Source organism: Scophthalmus maximus, chromosome 2 (assembly GCF_022379125.1).
Source record: "Scophthalmus maximus strain ysfricsl-2021 chromosome 2, ASM2237912v1, whole genome shotgun sequence".
Taxonomy (NCBI): domain Eukaryota; kingdom Metazoa; phylum Chordata; class Actinopteri; order Pleuronectiformes; family Scophthalmidae; genus Scophthalmus; species Scophthalmus maximus.
In genome coordinates this window covers 18,213,630-18,232,500 of record NC_061516.1, presented here as the reverse complement: position 1 = coordinate 18,232,500, position 18,871 = coordinate 18,213,630, and the positions used below count along the sequence as shown (strand labels likewise).

Below are 18,871 nucleotides of genomic sequence, written 5' to 3'. Positions count from 1 at the left end.
TGTGTAAATTTGCGTTCACAGCCGTGTGAACGCAAATTTGTTGTGGGTCTCATATGATGGACCGCCTACTCAACTGATGTCCCCTGGCCCGCCACACTTTCATAATAACCTGAAAAGATTATTTTACACTTCTCATTGACCTTACGTTAATTTATTCGTGGCCACTGCCACAATAGCAACACTGAGCATATTGATTTTCTGTAAAAAAAGAAAAAAAAAGAAGCAGTGTCTCTATGCAGGTATTCTGCTACTTAGAGTTGTGAGCATTTTACTTGCTAGATTTCTGTTGTTTAATTTTTGTTGTTTAATTGAAATCCTATTACACGATCACCGTTGAACAAAGGATCAAAGGCACAAGTCCTCCTGTGATCTGTGATTTCATCGCATATAACAGGTAGTGAATCCTCTCAGAATCCCGTCTTTTGAATTATAACAGATCCTTTGATGGGCTTTGCATTTGGCTGAACTGCATCTCGATAAACAGTCTAAACTCTAGACCTGGACTCTCCATCCCTCCTTTGTCTGCACTCTCCTGTGTCTCCTTCACCTGAGCACAAACCGGTTGCCACACCTATTGATCCACAATACACACAATCACACAATTCTTGGTCCTTCGAGTCGGATCAAAGTAACTCCTCCAGCCCAAGATGTTCAGGCCAAATGAGAAAGCACCGGAGCGGGATGTGAACCGCCGACGCAGTCACCCGCCATTATCATATCTTCAGGGTTATAAGGTCAGTCGTTGCAAACCAGACAGTAATGGATGTGCAGAGAACAGACTGGATGATTGCTCTGTAGAACTGGATCAGCAGCTCCTGAGGCAGGTCCTGAGCAGGAAGTACATCCTCTGCTGGGCCTTTTTGACCAAGGTGTGTCTATGTTGGATGTCTACTTTAGGTCCTGGGAAATTGTGGATTCCAGAAACCTGTAGGTTTCCACATCAGACACATAGTAAGCTGCTGTTGAGTATGGTGAGGTGGGACAGTGTTGGGGGGCTCCTCCTGAAGTCCACTGTCATCTCCACAGTTTTGAGCGTGTTCAGCTCCTGGTCGTTCTGACCGCACCAGAGGGCCAGCTGTTCAACCTCCCGTCTGTATGCAGACTCATCACCGTCACAGATGAGGCCGATGACCGTTGTGTCGTCTGCAAACTTCAGGAGTTTAACAGACTCCTGAAGTCTCCTGATGTGTAGTCATTAGTGTAGAGGGAGAAGAGCAGTGGGGAGAGCACACATCCCTGGGGGACGCCAGTACTGATTGTCCGGGTGCTGGGTGTGGTGTTTCCCAGGCTCACCTGCTGCGTCCTGTCTGTCAGGAAGATTGTGATCCACTGAGGGGTGGGGGCAGGTACAGTGAGCTGGGAGAGTCCAGAGCCCACCATGCGCAACATCTACGACTGCTCGCCCAACAGTATGACCCAGTCTAGAAGTCTAAACTCTAGACCTGGACTCAGCATCCTTCTTTGGCTGCACTCTCACCTGAGAACAAATTAAGTGTCCTGATCCGATACTCGGAAACAACTATTGAACCACAATACACACTATCACATCTTCTATTCTTTTCTTTTACTATTCCAAATGGGCAAAATGTATGCATTTAAGTACAGATTGTACATCTCTGTGTGCTTGACTCTCCAATTTTTATACCCCACAACCATAATCATATGTTTGGCAGAGCGTTCTGTCCTTCTGACTGTCTTTACACTTATATATTTAACATCTTTATACTTTGTATGCAGGTTCCTTCTATTCAATTTCCACACTAACAAGGGAAAATGTATTTTGTTAAACTTCTTTCTCCTCCTTGCATTTAGAGACAGAGTTCACATTTACACCATTACCTTATTATTTAAATTAATGGACTCATTAGCAAAGCTACTTGGGTTTAATATAGCATGGTGATTACAGCAGGATGTAAGATGCCTAAAGTTAAATGTGATTCATATTTCTGTGTGTAGTGCAATTTTCCAATCTGTGGTCATTAGCTGTATATTATATACATATGTATCTTGACATGCGTGTTTTGTTAATGTGGAGATGAGCATGTACTTTGTTTCGATTCCTGATGTCAGCTTCATATAGTCGCCTTAGCTGAATGTTTTTTCCCCACCTTTAACCGTCATCTTTCTTTCTGCCCCCATTTTTTGAGATATCACTTTAGGATACCTGGTTTCCCACCCGTATTGATCTCTAAATCTCTGATTCGTCCTCCTCCTTCACTTTTTCCTTCATTTAGTCAGGAGACTTATTATTTGTGTCAGCAGTGTTCAGCCACAACAAAATTATATCATTTCATGATATGGTTGCAGTGAATTCTATCTGATAGTGCTCTCTGATTTGTACAACATGGTTTCATTGAATATGACAGCAGGTTGCCTTCAGCTATTGGTTTGCTTCAGCTTTGACAAAGCGCAGGTTTAGACATTGCCGGCACAGTGTGCGATCGTGAAGCAACAACAACCAATAGTGTGACAGGGGGGTATAATACAACACGGCAAATAAGTTGGAATCTTTGAATATTTGCTAAAACTTTTGTTAAATTATAATCTACAATTGTTGGAATTGTTTAGTAATGTTCTGTATATTCTCTAATTGAGTACTTGACTCGTTGTTTCAGCTCTTAGTGTTGATACATTATGTTAAAATTATGAAATGAAACAGTGTAATTTAGTAACAAATCACAATGATATGTCTCAGTGAATTATATCATTAGCATTTTCTTCTTTTTTAGATACGGGTCCCGCTAAATAAGCAGATTGACTCCTCACATTTTTTTTCCTGGTATAACAAAGCAGCATGGAGGCCAGTGACTATGTTATGGTGGTTACTTTTTTCAAAATTTGACTTAAGTCTCTTCAAATTCATTGGCACTGAACAAATGTTTGATTGCTGCTTGAACGGAGACGGATGGTAGTTGTGTCTGAGATGGGAAAGAGTCGCAGAAGTTACTGACTGAGCCTCCATGATGTACGTCATAGTGCCACACTGCAAAGGCGTCGACAATTAGCGTGTCCAGTCGGGATTCATGTTTCCGTCCCGGCTGACCGGAGCTGGAGCTGATAAATACCAGTGGCTACTGTACACCCATTTGACCCGGGAATGAATGCTGAGAGTTCCCTTTTCCACTGAAGACAAAAGCCAGATGTTAGTGGGTGTTGTTTGGAAGGGGCTGTAACTGTAACTGCAGAGAGCTTTGTAAATATCATCATCTCATTATGGACTCCAGTGAGTTTTCATCTGCTTCCATATAGGCAGAGTTTTTACCTCTGTAGAGGTGACACACTGATACAGTACGTGAAATCTTTTATTCCATCAGCTTTTGCCTTTGTAGACAAAATGTGCTGTGGCCTATCACTGGCTGTTGGCGTGTGGACCCTGGGCTTCTTTTCTCTTGGTGTTTATTTCATGGTTCTGGTGACAAGTCACATCATTGTAGTCTTTTTATTTTACTGTTATTGACTGCCTTCTTTAAGCCAAATTGTCTCTTAGGGACATTAAAGCTTTACTCTTCAATATATGTACTGCCATCTGCCCAACGTGCCTGCAGCCTGAGTTCTGCCTGAGGATGCTTAAGTTTGTCCCTTATGGGTGCCTGTTCTTACTCTGGCCTCGGGGGAAACGGTTTCACTCACCCGCAGGTGCAGGACAGGTTTCGTGGTCGGTTCGCTCTTCTGGTGATGAAGGCAGTTTTTAATTAAAGGATGGGGTTTTATTTTAAAGGTGACTCGGTCACTGAGTCCAAAACAACAAAATACCTGCACGGCTTCTCAGGTTTTGTGCATCAGTAAGTACCATGCAGAAGACATACAGTATAACTAATAATGCCCCGGTGTCAAAACGTTCCCACCGGTGATAAACCTGTGACAACAGAGGTGTTGCCTATCACACCGGGCATTTTACAAGAAAAGACGTGGGTCGGTCAGTATCTGTGGATAGTGGAAGTTAGATTTCTCTGCGAGCAGCCTCGCTCTTGCGGTGCACTTGAAGTTGTGTGCAGTGTTTCCCATCAGTTACTCAGACTGTGGCGGTCCACCTATCATAATAACATTAAATATCTTTAACTTTTGCCCTGTTGCTTCGTTGTGGAGCTTGGTGCAGCGCTCTGCACCGCCGGTCCTTCAGAAACATCCCTAACATTTTTATCGTCTCTTGACACCAAACCCTGAACTCTCCTCCCTTCAGGTGATAATACTCCGTTACTCTATGATGTGACTCTCCTGCTGCACAGAGCAGATATTTGCACTTTCAGTTCATAACAGCAGCATCAGACTAACTGTTAAAGACTAATATTTGACAAATTAGAGATTATTTGGTAAACAAAGGCACAACCATTGATACGCAAAAATGTATCAAGTGTCTAACCTATGTAATCGCTATGTGCCTTAACACAGTGTAACTCACAGTGTAACTCAGTGCAACACACTTGGTGTTGCTTTGAATGGAGGCTGTACAATAAGAGGACAATAATCACAACAGTGTGTGCAAAATAATGTTTGCTGTGTGTTCAAACTGTATATGAGATCTGAACAAACAGAAATTATACATTGGTGCTTTGTTACCAGATACTCCAATTTGTTTTATACCAGTCCATCATATAGTCCATTTTCCAACACCTCATCACCTTTTCACATTGCACAGCAAATTGGACACTTTCTATTGGAAGCTGATACTAATGGTTACAAGTGGCCGTGTCGGAGGACAAATGACAATGAAGCTCTGAAAACCCATTACTGTTGTAGTCATTTCTCTTATTATTGTCTTAATGGGACTTTTTTCATTGAGTCTGCTGCTGCAGGAAATGTGAAAGCCGACCTGACACAGCAATTATCTGTCAGAAGTAAAAAATGTGACTTTGAATTCTGGCTATGGTGAAAGAAGTTGCTGTAGCTGTTTTAGGCAGCACAGAAGACCGACTGTCAAAGACTCTCTCTGTTACTCTCTTCTCCCTCTGTCCTTGTGTCTCTTTTTTTCCCCCATCTTTCTTTTCCTTGTGTCTTCTGAAAGTAAAGTAGTCCTTGGTGCAAACCTGGAATCTGGTTGACTGATTGAGATGAAGTTGTTCATTTGTGAGTCTTTTACCGTCTCCCTACTCTCCTTCACGCACTCCCATCTCTCCAGAGAACGAGAAATATCTCAATCTCAAGTCTGGGCTCTGGTTCACTGGACTGATTGAGACAGGGTTGTGTGTACTGAACGAGAGAGCCGGAGAGACAGGCGGTCGACCTGGAAACTAAGGATGAGGATAGAGTGGAAGGATATCCGGTGGAGAGAGAGAATAAGTGAGAGAATGATGGAGAAAATGAACTTCTCTTGCCAGTTGCAGAGCTGTTAGTCTGCCTCATGCCTTAGGTGACCGGGCTCCAGAAAGGGAAAGGGAGGGATTTTTTTTAAGGAGACACAGTGACATTTGCAATTACCATCAGTTCTTTCACTTTAACTGGCCAGTGGTTCTCTGCTTACACACACATTGAGAAATGTGGGGCTGCCACCAGGACAAGACGTCGGAGAGTCCTGTCAGCTCATAATTACAGGTTCAGGCCTCACGGGCGGCTACATGTCACAGAGACACTGAACCCCAGCCGGTGAATGCCTAAAATGCATGTAATCGATCAGGCAGCCCAAATCCAATAGCCCACAAATGTAATATAAACACAATTATCAGTAATGATTATTGCTACACAGAAAAAATAGGACATCTTATTCTGGTTTTTGTTTTGTGAAAGTGGCTGGTAAGATTTTAGCTGCCAAAATTAGCCTGAGTGGCTGGTGGTGGTTTCACCTCACTGGTCGAAACAAAAAGAAAAGTTGGAAGCATTGCAAAAGAAATGGTGCAGCACTGAGAGAAGATCATTATAGTCATTCCACTCCAATTTTCCCTTTTGAGTAAGTATACAATCAACCCAGTATTTTGGCTACTGCTTAAAAGTAGTGCCTTCATCCCACTGTGCTTTTGGCACACTGAGGAACAGCTTTACAGCCAAAACACAGAGAGTGGAACCAAAACTGGTGCAGTCATGCAACCGAAATCAAAATTACTCCCCACATGTTGCCATATAAACAGCAACAACAAAAACCAAGATTATAGAGAGAATCCTGGAGGGCTGACTTCCAGGGGTGACAATTCGGAAAGCGAGAGAAAAAAGCCGATACAGATGTCCACCATCTTGTATCACAAAACAGAACGACAGACCCAATGATACCCCAACACCGGCTGCCACCGCTGCAGGTGCAGCCTGATGAACTCTAGCAAAACTCATTTTTCATTTCACAATTTTCATTGTCCTGGGCTTCTCCAGAGCGGCTGTATGAGAGAACGCCAAAGTCCACGAATGTTGCTCCGGATATTGTCCAGAACTTCCCAACTTGCCATGCCCCCAATAAAATTTGTAGCGTGATGAGCTTTCCTTGGAGTGACTTGGCACTGGTGTGAGGTTCATGCTGCTCTTCCTCATATCCTTCAAACAACCTACCACCTGACCAACCACCGCTCTGTCCTGCAGTCCGTCAGTGACCCCCCTGGTTTACCGCCCTCGAAGCTCTTTCACATGTATTTGATGGAGTTTGTTGTGCAACCTGGAAACACCGTAAGAGGAGAAACGGAGAGACGCGTTACCCTCACAGCTACGGAGGAACTAGTATCGTTAAAATGGCTATTAAATCCTCTCTCGTCTCACAAACCGAAACTTTAATTTGAACAGCATTTGGAAGCTTTAAAATGACTCGCAAGATAAATGCTTAAAGGAGATTAGGAGTTTCTCTCATCTGATGCAACAAATCAAAGCCATCGTGTTGAGTCTCGCTCTGTTGAACTAATCATGAAAAGAATTAACCCTCTAAAGTTGTAACTACTGAGACAGCTGAGTGACTGAAAATGTGTCTGTGTCTGGTTAAGCCAATTTCATCCACCAAACTCATTTTATTGTTGTAAATGCTTCTAACAGACTCGTTCAGGAGTAAAGAATCCGCAAAACAATTTAATGTCAAATTTTTACTTCGTGTTCACATTTTCCTTTTGCATGGTCATGAAAAAAAAAACTGGGCTGTTAAAACACAAAAAAAAGAAAGAAAAGAAAACCTTGGTACCCTGATTGTGGTTAAAGTGGGTCGCCTCAGAGTTTAATAGGCGAGGGGAAACCCTGAGATGGATCCAAGCGTGCAGACTTCAAGTCAGACAGACGGAGCTGAAGGAAGTCAATGATGTACTTAACCAATCTCCTCAAGGGGCAGAAAGGACGAGGTATAGAGCTGGACAGATGGGAAGAGGTGGAAAGACGGGGGGAGAGAAAATCGAGCAAGGCTAAGAGAGTCAATAATGTACTTAACCTTACTCAACCGACTCCCCGTGTCCCTGTTATTGTAATTCAGGGAGGACTGGGAGGGGGAGGAAGGTGAGAGCGAGAGAGTATGACGGCAGGACTTTGGGAATGGAAATAGTCGGCGGCAGCGAAGAAGCGCCGTGTTTTTCTGTCAGCATAAATGTCAGAGTAGTTAAGTGCGTGCAGGGCAGGCGCGGAGGCCGGGGTACGGGAAGAGCCCCGTATACGAGGGAATAGCCCAGTTTTACGGCCACATAAATCTCAGTTCCCCCCACCGAGGGTTGTAACCCACCTCCTCCTCCTCTTCTGGCTTTCCTGCCTCAGTAATAGCAGAATGCCTAAACCTCCTTGTGACTTCTTGACTCGGCAGCCTCTTTAGCTTCATTTCTCTCTCTTTCACACTCTCATGATTGACCCTTGACCCCGTTTTTCCTTTTTTTTCCTTCTTTTAGTGGCACTCTCTCTATTTTTTTTCTTCGCCCCTCAAACTTCAAGGGCAAGAGATTAAACATTTCTTCGGGCTGCATTGTTTTGCATCCCCGATCTTTTCTTCTGCTTCCTTTTCACTTTAATCCTTGTCAATGGCACTTCTATAATATACCTCTGTGTTTTTGCAAGTGAGATTCATTTCATGTTGATTCATAATATAGCATCGTACTAAAAGGGTGATCGTCGGGCATGTTTCTGTTGTGTAGTGTATTCAGTTGTGTACTGATCACTGTGTTCCTGTTCGCTTAATTGCTGAAGAGTCTTTTTTAGTGAAAACAGGGTGAAATGGCTGCTCATAATAATAATAAGTGAATATGTCAGTCGGATGCTGCACCTTGCCTTCTCTTCAACCGGTCTGTCTTACTCTTTTCAAATCTGTTGTGTCCCACCTGTGCTTCTAACAAGCTTTTTCCTTGACAGTTTTCCTTTGATTTGTTTCTTAGCCTTTTCTCTCTGACGCACTCCGTCCTCTTTCTCTGATGTTCCCTCTTTGTCTCTCTGACTCTTTCTTGGACTGCTCTTCACTTGTAACATCTCCTTTGTTTACTTAGCCTCAACATCTCTCTCTCTCTCTCTCCTGCCTTCCTCCTGCTCTCTCTCTCTCTCTTTCTCTCTGTCGTCAGACACCCAGTAGGAGTCTATATGCCAAACAGATAAATTAGCAGCCTCTCCTCATCTCTGTTACCCACTTCTCGTTTCAGTTTGCCCCTCTCCTCTCTCCGTCTCTGAAGGGAGAGACTCATCCTCCACAGCAAAAGCACCTTCCTGCTGTTGTAACGTGTGAACTGAAGTGAAATTTCATTCGCAGTGCAACACTTCTGGAATCAACACATCGCACTTGTTGTAACATTTAGAAAAGGATATTATTAAATATGTAGTGGTATTATTACAGTATAAAAAAAGTTAGCTTTGTCGGATTGGGGTGTATACAGCGTGTGCGTTATATGTTATAAATGGCCGAACTGAAACTTATTGAAACACCATCTGGATATGCTCTAAAATATATGCATTTAAAGCACACACCCCTCCCCCTCCCATTTTTGTTGTCTGTATAAGTCTATTTTGTGGTTTATAGGTCACTCTAGCCTGTACATAAATCTTTGCGCACAGTTTGCAGTCAAATTTAATTCCAGCAAGCTGGATTGCAAAACAAGCAGTTTTGTGTCCTTGTCCTAGATGTTGCTTTTCAATGTCCAATTTCACCAAGAAACACAAAATATTTTCTCTGCTGATTAGAGCCTGCAAATAGTGTCCTACTTATTCTTATCAGCTGGTTGAGAGAAGATTTGCAGAGTGTCGATTGAGGTTTCTTCATAAAGAAAGAAGCAGCAACAGTAATGCGGCAGACGGATAAAAGAGGAGTCGCACAATAGCTTCCAGTGAACACGGCGCTTAAATGCAGGATGAGCTCACAGTGGACTTTTACAAGGACGCCCACTGTACACGAGGAAACAGAACAACTGTATCTTTGTGAGGTTCCCAGAGAGTCTGTAGCGCTAATATGTAATGGTGCTCAAGTCAGTTTGTTCTGGCGGGCTGCCTGCTGGAAGCTCTGACAGATTGGTGCCATCAGCGCATTATTTCATTAACACTTGTGTTTTCATGGTGAACCTCTTCTAACTCGTCATTTCTCTCTCTCTCTCTCTCTCTCTCTCGCCCCCATTCCCCCTCCCTCCCTCCCTCCTTGCCACCCCCCTGACAGATGGAGAGCGAGAAGAAGAGGAGAAAATACTCGACGAGCAGCAATGACTCCGACACCACCGACAGTAAGTTGGAGAGAGATTAAGGGAGGGGGGGGGGGGTGTGTGTGTGTGTGTGTGTGTGTGTGTGTGTGTGTGTGTGTGTGTGTGTGTGTGTGTGTGTGTGTGTGTGTGTGTGTGTGTGTGTGTGTGTGTGTGTGTGTGTGTGTGTGTGTGTGTGTGTGTGTGTGTGTGTGTGTGTGTGTGTCAATGTGTCAATGTGTCAATGAAACTTTTTTAAGTGTCCGAAAAGTAAGTTCCAGTGCTGCTGTTGTACAGCGAGATGCCTGATTTTTAGTCAACTCCCTCTGGGTATTTTTCAAATATTCACTCTACATACACACTTTTCACCTTTCCGCTTGTGTCCCAGACGTTCTCTGCCCTTCCTCTCTTTGGAAAAAACAGCCACAATATAAATATGAAAAAATGCAGCTCTACGTTCTGTTTCACTGTCAAAATAAAGAGAGAAACAGATACAAACTGAGCTGACGGTGCACGACATGAAGAAGAATGTACGAATTGTGCTGTAAAGAACAAATGAACGAGTGGCACAGAGTCGCAGGCTGTGACTGCACTCCTCTCTCTTTTGATACAACATTTACAGTTTGCGCTTGGCTCCATTTACTTCAGTTCTCCAGTGAAACATCGGTCCAACACACGTTGTCCACCTGGTTGCGGATCTGAGCTGCTGCACCTGCTGCCTGATCCTTCTCTCCACCAGTTGCATCTTCATCATTCACCTTGAAATACTTTCAACTCCTACGTCACTGATGAAATAATAAGAGGGGGAGATTTATTTATTAGCACCTGCCGAGTAAGTAAGTATTATTCACTGAGCTTGTTTAACCTTTTCAGATTGTGTCTAGACATCAGGTGACTGTGTATCGAGCCGCCGTCTCAATAAATCAGGTGCTCAATTCACACAGACTGAGGCTGATGATCAGAGACGAGATGATGGGTAGATCAGTGGCTTCCTCCCGACACAGAGTCATGACACAGACTCAAACAACCACCGAGGCCGACAGACAGACAGACAGACAGCCAGACATTAAGAGCTACACCGCAGGATGGTGGGAACATCTGGCCAGTCTAACACATTACTGTCGCTGGCGGCGTCTGCTGGAAACGTATCTGTTAATAAAACCGCCTTCAAACAGCAGCTCAGTGTTACACAAGCGCACTTGGCTCTCGAAGCTGATCGCTCTCCACAAAAAGCTGAAGTTTTAGCCACTGAAGACAGCTTGCGATTTTTAAATTAATTTCAGAAATCGCTCCTCTTGGCCTTTGGCACTTCAACCTGACTAATTCCTGGCATTTTGTGCCGTTCAGTTTTCCCAATAACAAGCAAATATAATTGTTTGGCCATTCACACGACACTGTCGCGGCCAGTGTGCACGGGATATTAGATACAGAGTTCAAAAGTGGACCTCGCTTTTAGTTTGCTAACATAAGAAACTAATGGCTTTTTATCGAAGAGTGTTACACTTCAGTATTGAAAAAGTAATTTCTAGCACCCTGTTAATAGGTTTAGGACCAGCAGAGGTTGAAACGACCTCATGCAGGTTTAACTGTTGCGTGGTCACAGATCTGCATGTATTAAGTATTTTACAACAGGTTTAACAGGCTGGGTTTTTTTAGGTATTTATTTTAGACCCGACTGAGCCACCCTGTGCTGACGGCCTCACTGTCCGCTATGTAATAAGCTGTTAGCCGCTAGCCCCCCCTGGCCTGCGCCGCGTTGTGGGCTACAACTGCATCTGTCGACTGGAGGTTATCCGGTTTCTAATTGAAGGATGCCCATGATAATTTTGGCTGCCGTGCTCCAAATGGAGCTTTTAATTAACACGCGGCCACGACGGTAACTCCCGTAAACCGATTGGTTGTCTGGCCGCAGTGGTGGATGGTGCAGCTGCCCCATGTGGGATGTGTGGATGTAACCTGCACATGTTAGTGGAGAGCTGATGCATGAGCACACTCATGCATCAGATTAGCGCACAGTCCCACTTAATATTTTTGTACTTATCACGCACACGCACACACACAGACACACACACACACACACACACTGTGTGCTACTACGGTGGTGGAGAGCGCTGCTATCTAAAACGTCACTCCAAACAATCCCATAACGTTCACCCGTATAAATTGAGATGTGTTAAAAAACACCACCTCCCCACCACCGCTTGTCAGAAGCTTTTGTGATATTGATGTGTTTGTTCTCGGGCAGACTGGAGTCTCACTGTTCCAGGTTATCTTTATCAGGGTCTCTGTCACATTCTCTCTCTCATGCACACACAGCACGTGTCCCACCACAGTGTGCAAGGTGTTGACACTTTGAGGCCACGACTCAGAATAGAGGTTACAAATTAAGCAGTGTGTGGCCGATTTATCGGATATCGGCCTTTTTCCTCCTTCGAACGGTTGTTAGCACGTCGGCCTTTAAAAATCCGCCCATCGGTCAACCTCTAACTCGGAACAGCTGAGCGGAGGCATAAGAGGGAATCGTTACCCACTCGTGGCTGTCAATTTGTATTTCCTCTCGTGTTGTTGTGGCAGCGAACGTGAGTTATGTAATAGTGATTATGTAGAACTGTACGACAAATTAGTCCGTGATTGTGGGCTAAAGTGTTGGTGACTATGAGAATTCATATGTGGCAAATACATGTATGTGTTAGCATCTCTAAATGCTGTGTGTGTGTGTGTGTGTGTGTGTGCGTCACAAGTAAAATTAGCGCGATGGCAGTTCTCCTGTGGTGGCAAGGGAAATATGTTGAGTGGGAGGCAGCCTACACACACATACACACACACACACACACACACACACACACACACACACACACGGTCATGGTTACAATGTGCTATATTACACAGTGTTGGCAAATTTGTTTTCCATTATGCCATTGTGATGTAATTTAATTACGAATGAGATGCAATTTTAATGAGAGCCTTCTTCACAGAGCACAGATGAAAATGAGCTTCTGGCTTTCACTGTTACAGATGGTTTTGTGATTTGAATTTTTTTTATATAGAATAACATCATAAATGAAATTACACACATTGCCGGAGCTCTTCTCTTCGTAGCAGTATGGCCTCTGATCACATACGTGGGCACAGGCACACACGGAAAATCACACACAGGGCCGCTGATTGAAGCGGTGGGTGGGGTTTGGCTCCATTGTCTGTTTAATTGCCATTAAATTCTGTATTAATGAGGTTGTAAAGGACCACAGTGGACTAACTGCTTAACTAGATGCTATTTATACTGTCATTACTTATTACACCCCTTAATAGATCATCATCAGTCTGCCTCAATTAAAGGTCTGACTTGGAGTGATAGTAACGGCTGTTGGAAAAGTCACGTAAAAGGTTGTATATTTTGGCCACTTCCTTTTTTCTGTTCAGATCACCTCCGTCCACCACACCACATGCTCATTTAAAAACTTTTGATGAGCAGCTTTTTGCTCTAACAAGTTACCAATCCCCCACTGGTGCAAGATCACAGCAGTGTTTTTATTATAATTACGCTGTAAACCCTCTCTGCTCAACACATTTCTCCAACCGGACAAATTCGTGGCGACTTTGAACGCACACTGTGTACATGAAGTCTGATCTACAGCCAAAGCCCTGTTCTTCATTTTCCTCTCTTTAACTCAACATTCGCACTCGTGAATGCACATTCTTGACAAATGAAACACAGATTACTTTTGCTTTGTGTCGTGCCCCAGAACATTTGAAGCACTTTGTCTTTACAACTGTGTCATGAGCTCCAGAAAGAACGGGGGGGGTTGATTGTTGGTCCTCAAAAGAGCTCTGAACAGCACAAGATCACGGAGTATTTAAAAGATAATAAAAAATATATTTGTTTGTATAAATTGCACATATGGTAATCGCCTATTTCTTCCATTGTTCCAGGTCAGGTGACCTCGTGGTCCAGGTCATCGAAGAATACGGGCACCAGCAGCACATGGGTTCGTCTTCAGCACAAGAAACCGTCAGAGGTGAGTTAGTGTGGCAGCTTGGCTCATGGACAGTTACAGTGAGCTTAATGAAATCCAGTCACTGTTTGGCTATTACAAGCCCACAGTTTGGCTCCACTTCAATGCTGCTGGTGAAAGATATTTGCTGCGGCTGTTGGTCAGATGCCAACATTTCGTCTGGTTGTTCAGTGTTACTGAGACACTGGCATGATCTACATCTCTTCTGATCCTTGTTCTCGAAATGTTGAAATGGTGCAGGTCCAGCAGCTACTCCGAGGCTACATCCATACTTCTACGTTTTATGTTTTAAAACTGAAATGATCTCTGTGCACAGAAGCGTTTTAGCTTAGTATCGGTGCTTATTCCCGTCCATACTAAACACACCTGATGACGTATATCACGTGCAATGAGCATGTAGGTCCCGGTGTAAACAGAAAGCAGATTGTCGACTCTGCAGTTGTTACAGAAAGTTCCACGAATGAGGAAAAAAAGGTAGAGATGTTCCGATACCATTTTCCCTTTCTGATGCAGATTCCAAAACCCGGACAAAGAAAAAGTGAATTTCTCCAAAAAACAGCAGTTGCGCTATGCTGTCAAGGACAAGCACTGATTATAGAGCAGTGAAGAAGGAAGTGATCTCCGGTAGTGTAGCGCTAGCCAGAATTCGCGATCGGATTGGTTATATATATGTGTATTCGCCAATGCCTGATCCGGCATATTCGACAGTACTGGAGGCATTTCGGATACTGGTGTTGGAATCGGACCATCTCCAAGAGCAGGGATTTCCTCTCTTGGACTGACTACGAGGTGGAACTAGCACTTAAAGTAAGTGTTTACAAAGTGTTGTCTTCACTGCAGGTGGTCGAGTCATCATTGATAATAATCGGTACATCAGTCAGAATCATACTTCAACACTGCGTCTGAGTTTTAAAACTTAAACAGGGCGAGCAGTGTTTCCAAACTTCTCAGTTTGAGGCGTTCGAAAACTCTACAGTTGTGTAGACGGCAGTTGTAAACGTAGCAGCAGCAACGGTGCAGACTTAAAATGAAAATGGAGTGGACTCTGGTGTTTTTTACCCGTAGCTAATTGCTGCACCGTTGAAGATGTGTAAGAAATTGTAAAATCCGGCAAATCACAAAATATGCAAAAACCAAATAATTCTCCCTCTGAATCATACACAATAAGAGGAAACAAAATCGTGAAACTCAAAAGGACGAACTGAGGCCGTGACCTACCAAGTCTGAGGTCAATGAAAGCCTTTATCCAGCCACTGCAGCTACATGTCAGTTCTTAGCTGGAACAGAGACAATGTAAATACAGCCATCTCCGTCACAACAGCTAAATCAACCAGGCGCATGGATGGGACAGATCGGCTTGCTAAAATACCAGTTTAGAACATCCATATGGTCATGGTGAACGTTCCCAGGGGCTCTCAAATGACCACCCCGAGGAAGAAACTGGCATAACGCAGTTGGAAAATAGTGCACGGCACCAGTTGTGGCAACGCTTTGCCTGCCACAATCACACATTCCTCCCACTCTGTCAGAGAAGTGGGTTCAAATCTGTGTAAGGACAACTTGCTGTTTTGAAGCGTTTCACTCCAAAAATAACTATCTGCCATTTGGAACAAATTACATCTGGTCTAAAAAATTAGCAGGGCTGATTTTTAAATAAAAGACGGGAGGTAGCAGCCTCGAACGGCACTTCTCAGATTCCGAAGATGTCTGCTGAGACACTTCAAACAAAGATCTTTTTACAGAATGTTAAATTGATACCACTTTAGTGGGTAATTTGCTCGCATTGCTGCTATGATTTCTTGCCGCCATCCTTCCTCCCCCAAAAACTGTCCAAAGAGCACAAATGATTTGGTTTAATGTAACTTTTGAATGGGGAACGAATAAAGCCAAATGGCTGCATGCCCCCAAACCACCCCGAAGTACAAGTCATCAGTCGAGCATCTGTCATTCCTGTGCATTTGAACGCGTCCTCCCCCTCAGCTCCATCCACTTAACCACAGGCTGTTGGAAGGTCCTGTCAGCAATCAGTCTCTCAGTAATTACTACTGTAGCTCTCTGCTCTGACCCGGGCCTCGGCTGAAAAGCCAGGGGCCACGTTCCCTTTCATAACGCTGCCTCCTAGCCTCGCTCCGGGGCACCCTGCTCCTCTGCGAAGGAAAATGTTTTGCAGCAATACTTTTTTTTTTGGGTAGCAGTGAGTGAGTGACAGGAAAGGTCGAACAAAGAAAAAAAAGGGGCGGTTAACATCCGACAGAGTTTAAGGGGAAAAGTTTCAAATCTTGCAAAAGCATTTTTGCACTGGTATCTGAAAAGCTTCACTTGGTGAACACATTCACTTTGCTGGAATTTGTCTTGACGCTCCTGGAGAGAAAATGACAGATCACACTGTTCCCACTTCTTCACGTCAGTACTTGCTTCTTAACTATGACTGGAGTATTGGATCTGTGTAGAGGATGGCGACTCAGCATAGTTTAGTTTGTTCACTTGTTTTACAGTGTGCAGGCGTCACACACAGTGCTCGTTGGCAGCGTCTGACCCACATTTTGAACACTGGAATGGGCATGTTTGCGTCTGTGAGTGACCATGTGTGGAGGTGTGAAAGTTGGCTGGGTTTGAGCCAGTCTCACAACTAATTCCATTATTTTCTGTGTGTAAGAACCGAGTACAGGATCATGAATGGCTTTGAGACGGTTTGAAACTGTTTGCCTTCGGCGACGTCCACTCCGCTCCCCCTTGAAGGGAGAGTTTTAGAAACGCCGCTGGCCCTGCTTTAAGTTTGAATACTTTGTAGTCCGGACAGACAGAAATGGAGACTTTTTCAAAATAATGATTCAGACGTTTGCCTCCTGAGTCTTGGTATTATCCATCACAACTCGACTACCAGCCATGCAAGCAACATGACCCCTTACTGTCAGAAACAGTTCCACCTCTTCATCGTTTCATGATAAGAAATCATTGTTTTACAGTCACGCTTTTTTTCAGGTGTGCTGTTTTGGATTATTAGTTCTTATCTCTTTGTTCTAAGTTTGTAGCAGTGGGATGACAAAGACACACAAAAGACTTTTGAGTGAAAACCTCCAGAACATGTATCAACACTTTTGACTGCACATGCAGTTACTGTTGGACTCTTAACTCGTATCTGTCAGTTAATTGAGTAACTGCTCATATTTCTTGAGGTTGAAGAAGTGACAAAGAAACTGTCCCTCAGCCAGTCAGTTCTTTAACCAGAAGTGTTGGTAAGTGTTCTCAGTTTGCGCCGTGTCCTGCGGCAACATCAACAACTTGTTGTAAGTTTTACAGGCCAAAGGTCAGGACCCTAATTAAATCTCACCCCCCCCCCCCCAACCCTTTTTAAAAACTGACAATACTTAGGTGGTGCTGACATGTTTGTGTACTCTTTGTTGAGTGATGTACACGTATCTATGCTTTTTTTAAACGGCCGATCAAAAAGGAAAAAAAGGGGCTTTCTTTGAAACTAAGCAGCAGATAAATTTTGAGAAACACCGACCAGTTAAATGTCACATTTACATGTGGCATTTTGTGTTTAACTAGCTCATGAGCAAGAATAGACGTCCACAGGTTTCACTGGTTCAAAGAGCAAATGATCCTAATCAGTGTTCTGTTCAAGTCAGTTTTTAAAAAATTGGCTGGTTTGCAGTACTCTCACCCACAAAAACGCATTGATCCATAACATTAACATTAGCAGACTGGTGTCATTGAAATACTCTTGTAGAATAGAGGTGGGAAAAAAAGGTAGATATCTTACGCTGTAAAAAATCCTCATCAGTGCATCTCTACAGGGAACACAATTAAACAGTGGCTCACAAGTTTATGGACGGATACTCACCCTTGGGTAACAGGCGGTGAGGCGCATGGTAAACACTGTGGACGTGTAATGACTGGGTAGCTCTCCTCTCAAAATGAGCCCTCTCTATTTGCACCTTTCACTCCAGCTTTGACTTTTCTTAGAAGTGGTTCAAGGGGCTCTACTTGGCACAAGAAGGACATGCTCAAATGCGCCTTGTTTTTGGTGTAGCTGGTTTTTTATCTAATTTTAGATGAGAACAGAGATTTAGGATTTTTACATTTTTTCGTAGATAAACAGGAAGTCATCATGGCATACAGTACGCACACATACAGCACGTATTTGGTTTTGTGGTTAATGCAGCAGTTGAGAAAAGAGAAAGACAAGAAAGGAAATACTGTCGAAAATTGCACTCTCTTGACTCAACTTGACCCTCGCTAAAACTCTAATCTGTCAGCGTCTGAAGCAGAAAGAAATAAAACCATTCCTGAACTGGGACATTCAGCTTCATTGCTTTTGTCTATGAATATAGTACAAATAAAAGTATTTTATTTTATTTTGTCTTATTTGAATTGTGCTTTGCTGGTATTATGTTTGCTGTAATGTTAAAAAAAAAGTGTTAAATAAATATTTATAAATTGTGCTTTTGTAACTGATTTTTCCAATTGAAAATCAAGACAAAAAAGTGAAAAGCACATTTAGGCATTTATTTCATTTATGCAATGGTGAAAAATTTGGCTAGATAAATAAAGAATCTTGTTTGAGACGATGTTTAATCATACACTTCTAGAGATTATATGCCATCAGTCATATTTCCAGAAACAATGCACATCACATTATAGTCAGTCCTTCGGTTTTATTTCAGCAGCATTACTGCTGTAAATCCCTCGACTAAAGACATTTCTTTTCCTTTTTACAAAAATGTTTTTTTACCTGAAGCTTTAGAACCAGGGGTCTTCCCTTCCTTTCGTTTACTGTCCTTGTAACACAGTTTAGTTAATTTGTTTGATGAAATGACTGTATATTTGCATCCAGGCTGACATGAAACAGCAGTTACTAGTTTAAGACGCTTTGCTGTCCTGGACATTTCAGTGATGACATGATGAAGTTCAGACTGGATTTAAGTAAGAGGTTTACAACGTTTAACCCCGGTCAAAAGTCTTTTAATAATTGAGGAGCTCTACTGTTTTGCTCCCAAGAGGTTGTCGATCAAGAAGCGATATTAGCAGCCACTCTCAGTGCACCATGGGAGGAAGGAAGTGGTACTGAAGGGGTTTGCCCCAGGAGATGATGGCGGAGCAGGTGTGAAACGCTCTCTCTGTCGCAACATTGTGTTTATTTGTGCATATACAGTAGTGTGTTAATGTGTATGTGTGTGAAGATGCAAGTAGAGGTGTGACAATCTGAGGTTGAACATGTGCTACAGAGATGGAAGCTGCAGCACCTTCTCATTTTACAGCGTTTGCTTCAGTGGAAGTGAGTCATAGTGAGTCAAAAACATCTATGGTTATCAACTATGTACCACAGAA

General features: G+C 43.3%; 1 protein-coding gene across 5 annotated transcripts in view; it reads left to right on the top strand.

Moving 5' to 3' along the window:
* jade2 (jade family PHD finger 2) overlaps positions 1-18,871 on the top strand; it is a 156,931-nt gene that overhangs the window by 18,302 nt on the left and 119,758 nt on the right. For 2 of the 5 annotated variants that reach the window (XM_047330485.1, XM_047330482.1), the window contains exons 1-3: positions 414-734; positions 9,506-9,569; positions 13,455-13,540. In XM_047330485.1, coding sequence (XP_047186441.1) covers positions 648-734; positions 9,506-9,569; positions 13,455-13,540 — 237 coding nt within the window. In that variant the 5' untranslated portion in view covers positions 414-647. The other 3 variants (XM_035624728.2, XM_047330483.1, XM_047330484.1) reach the window with 2 other exon arrangements.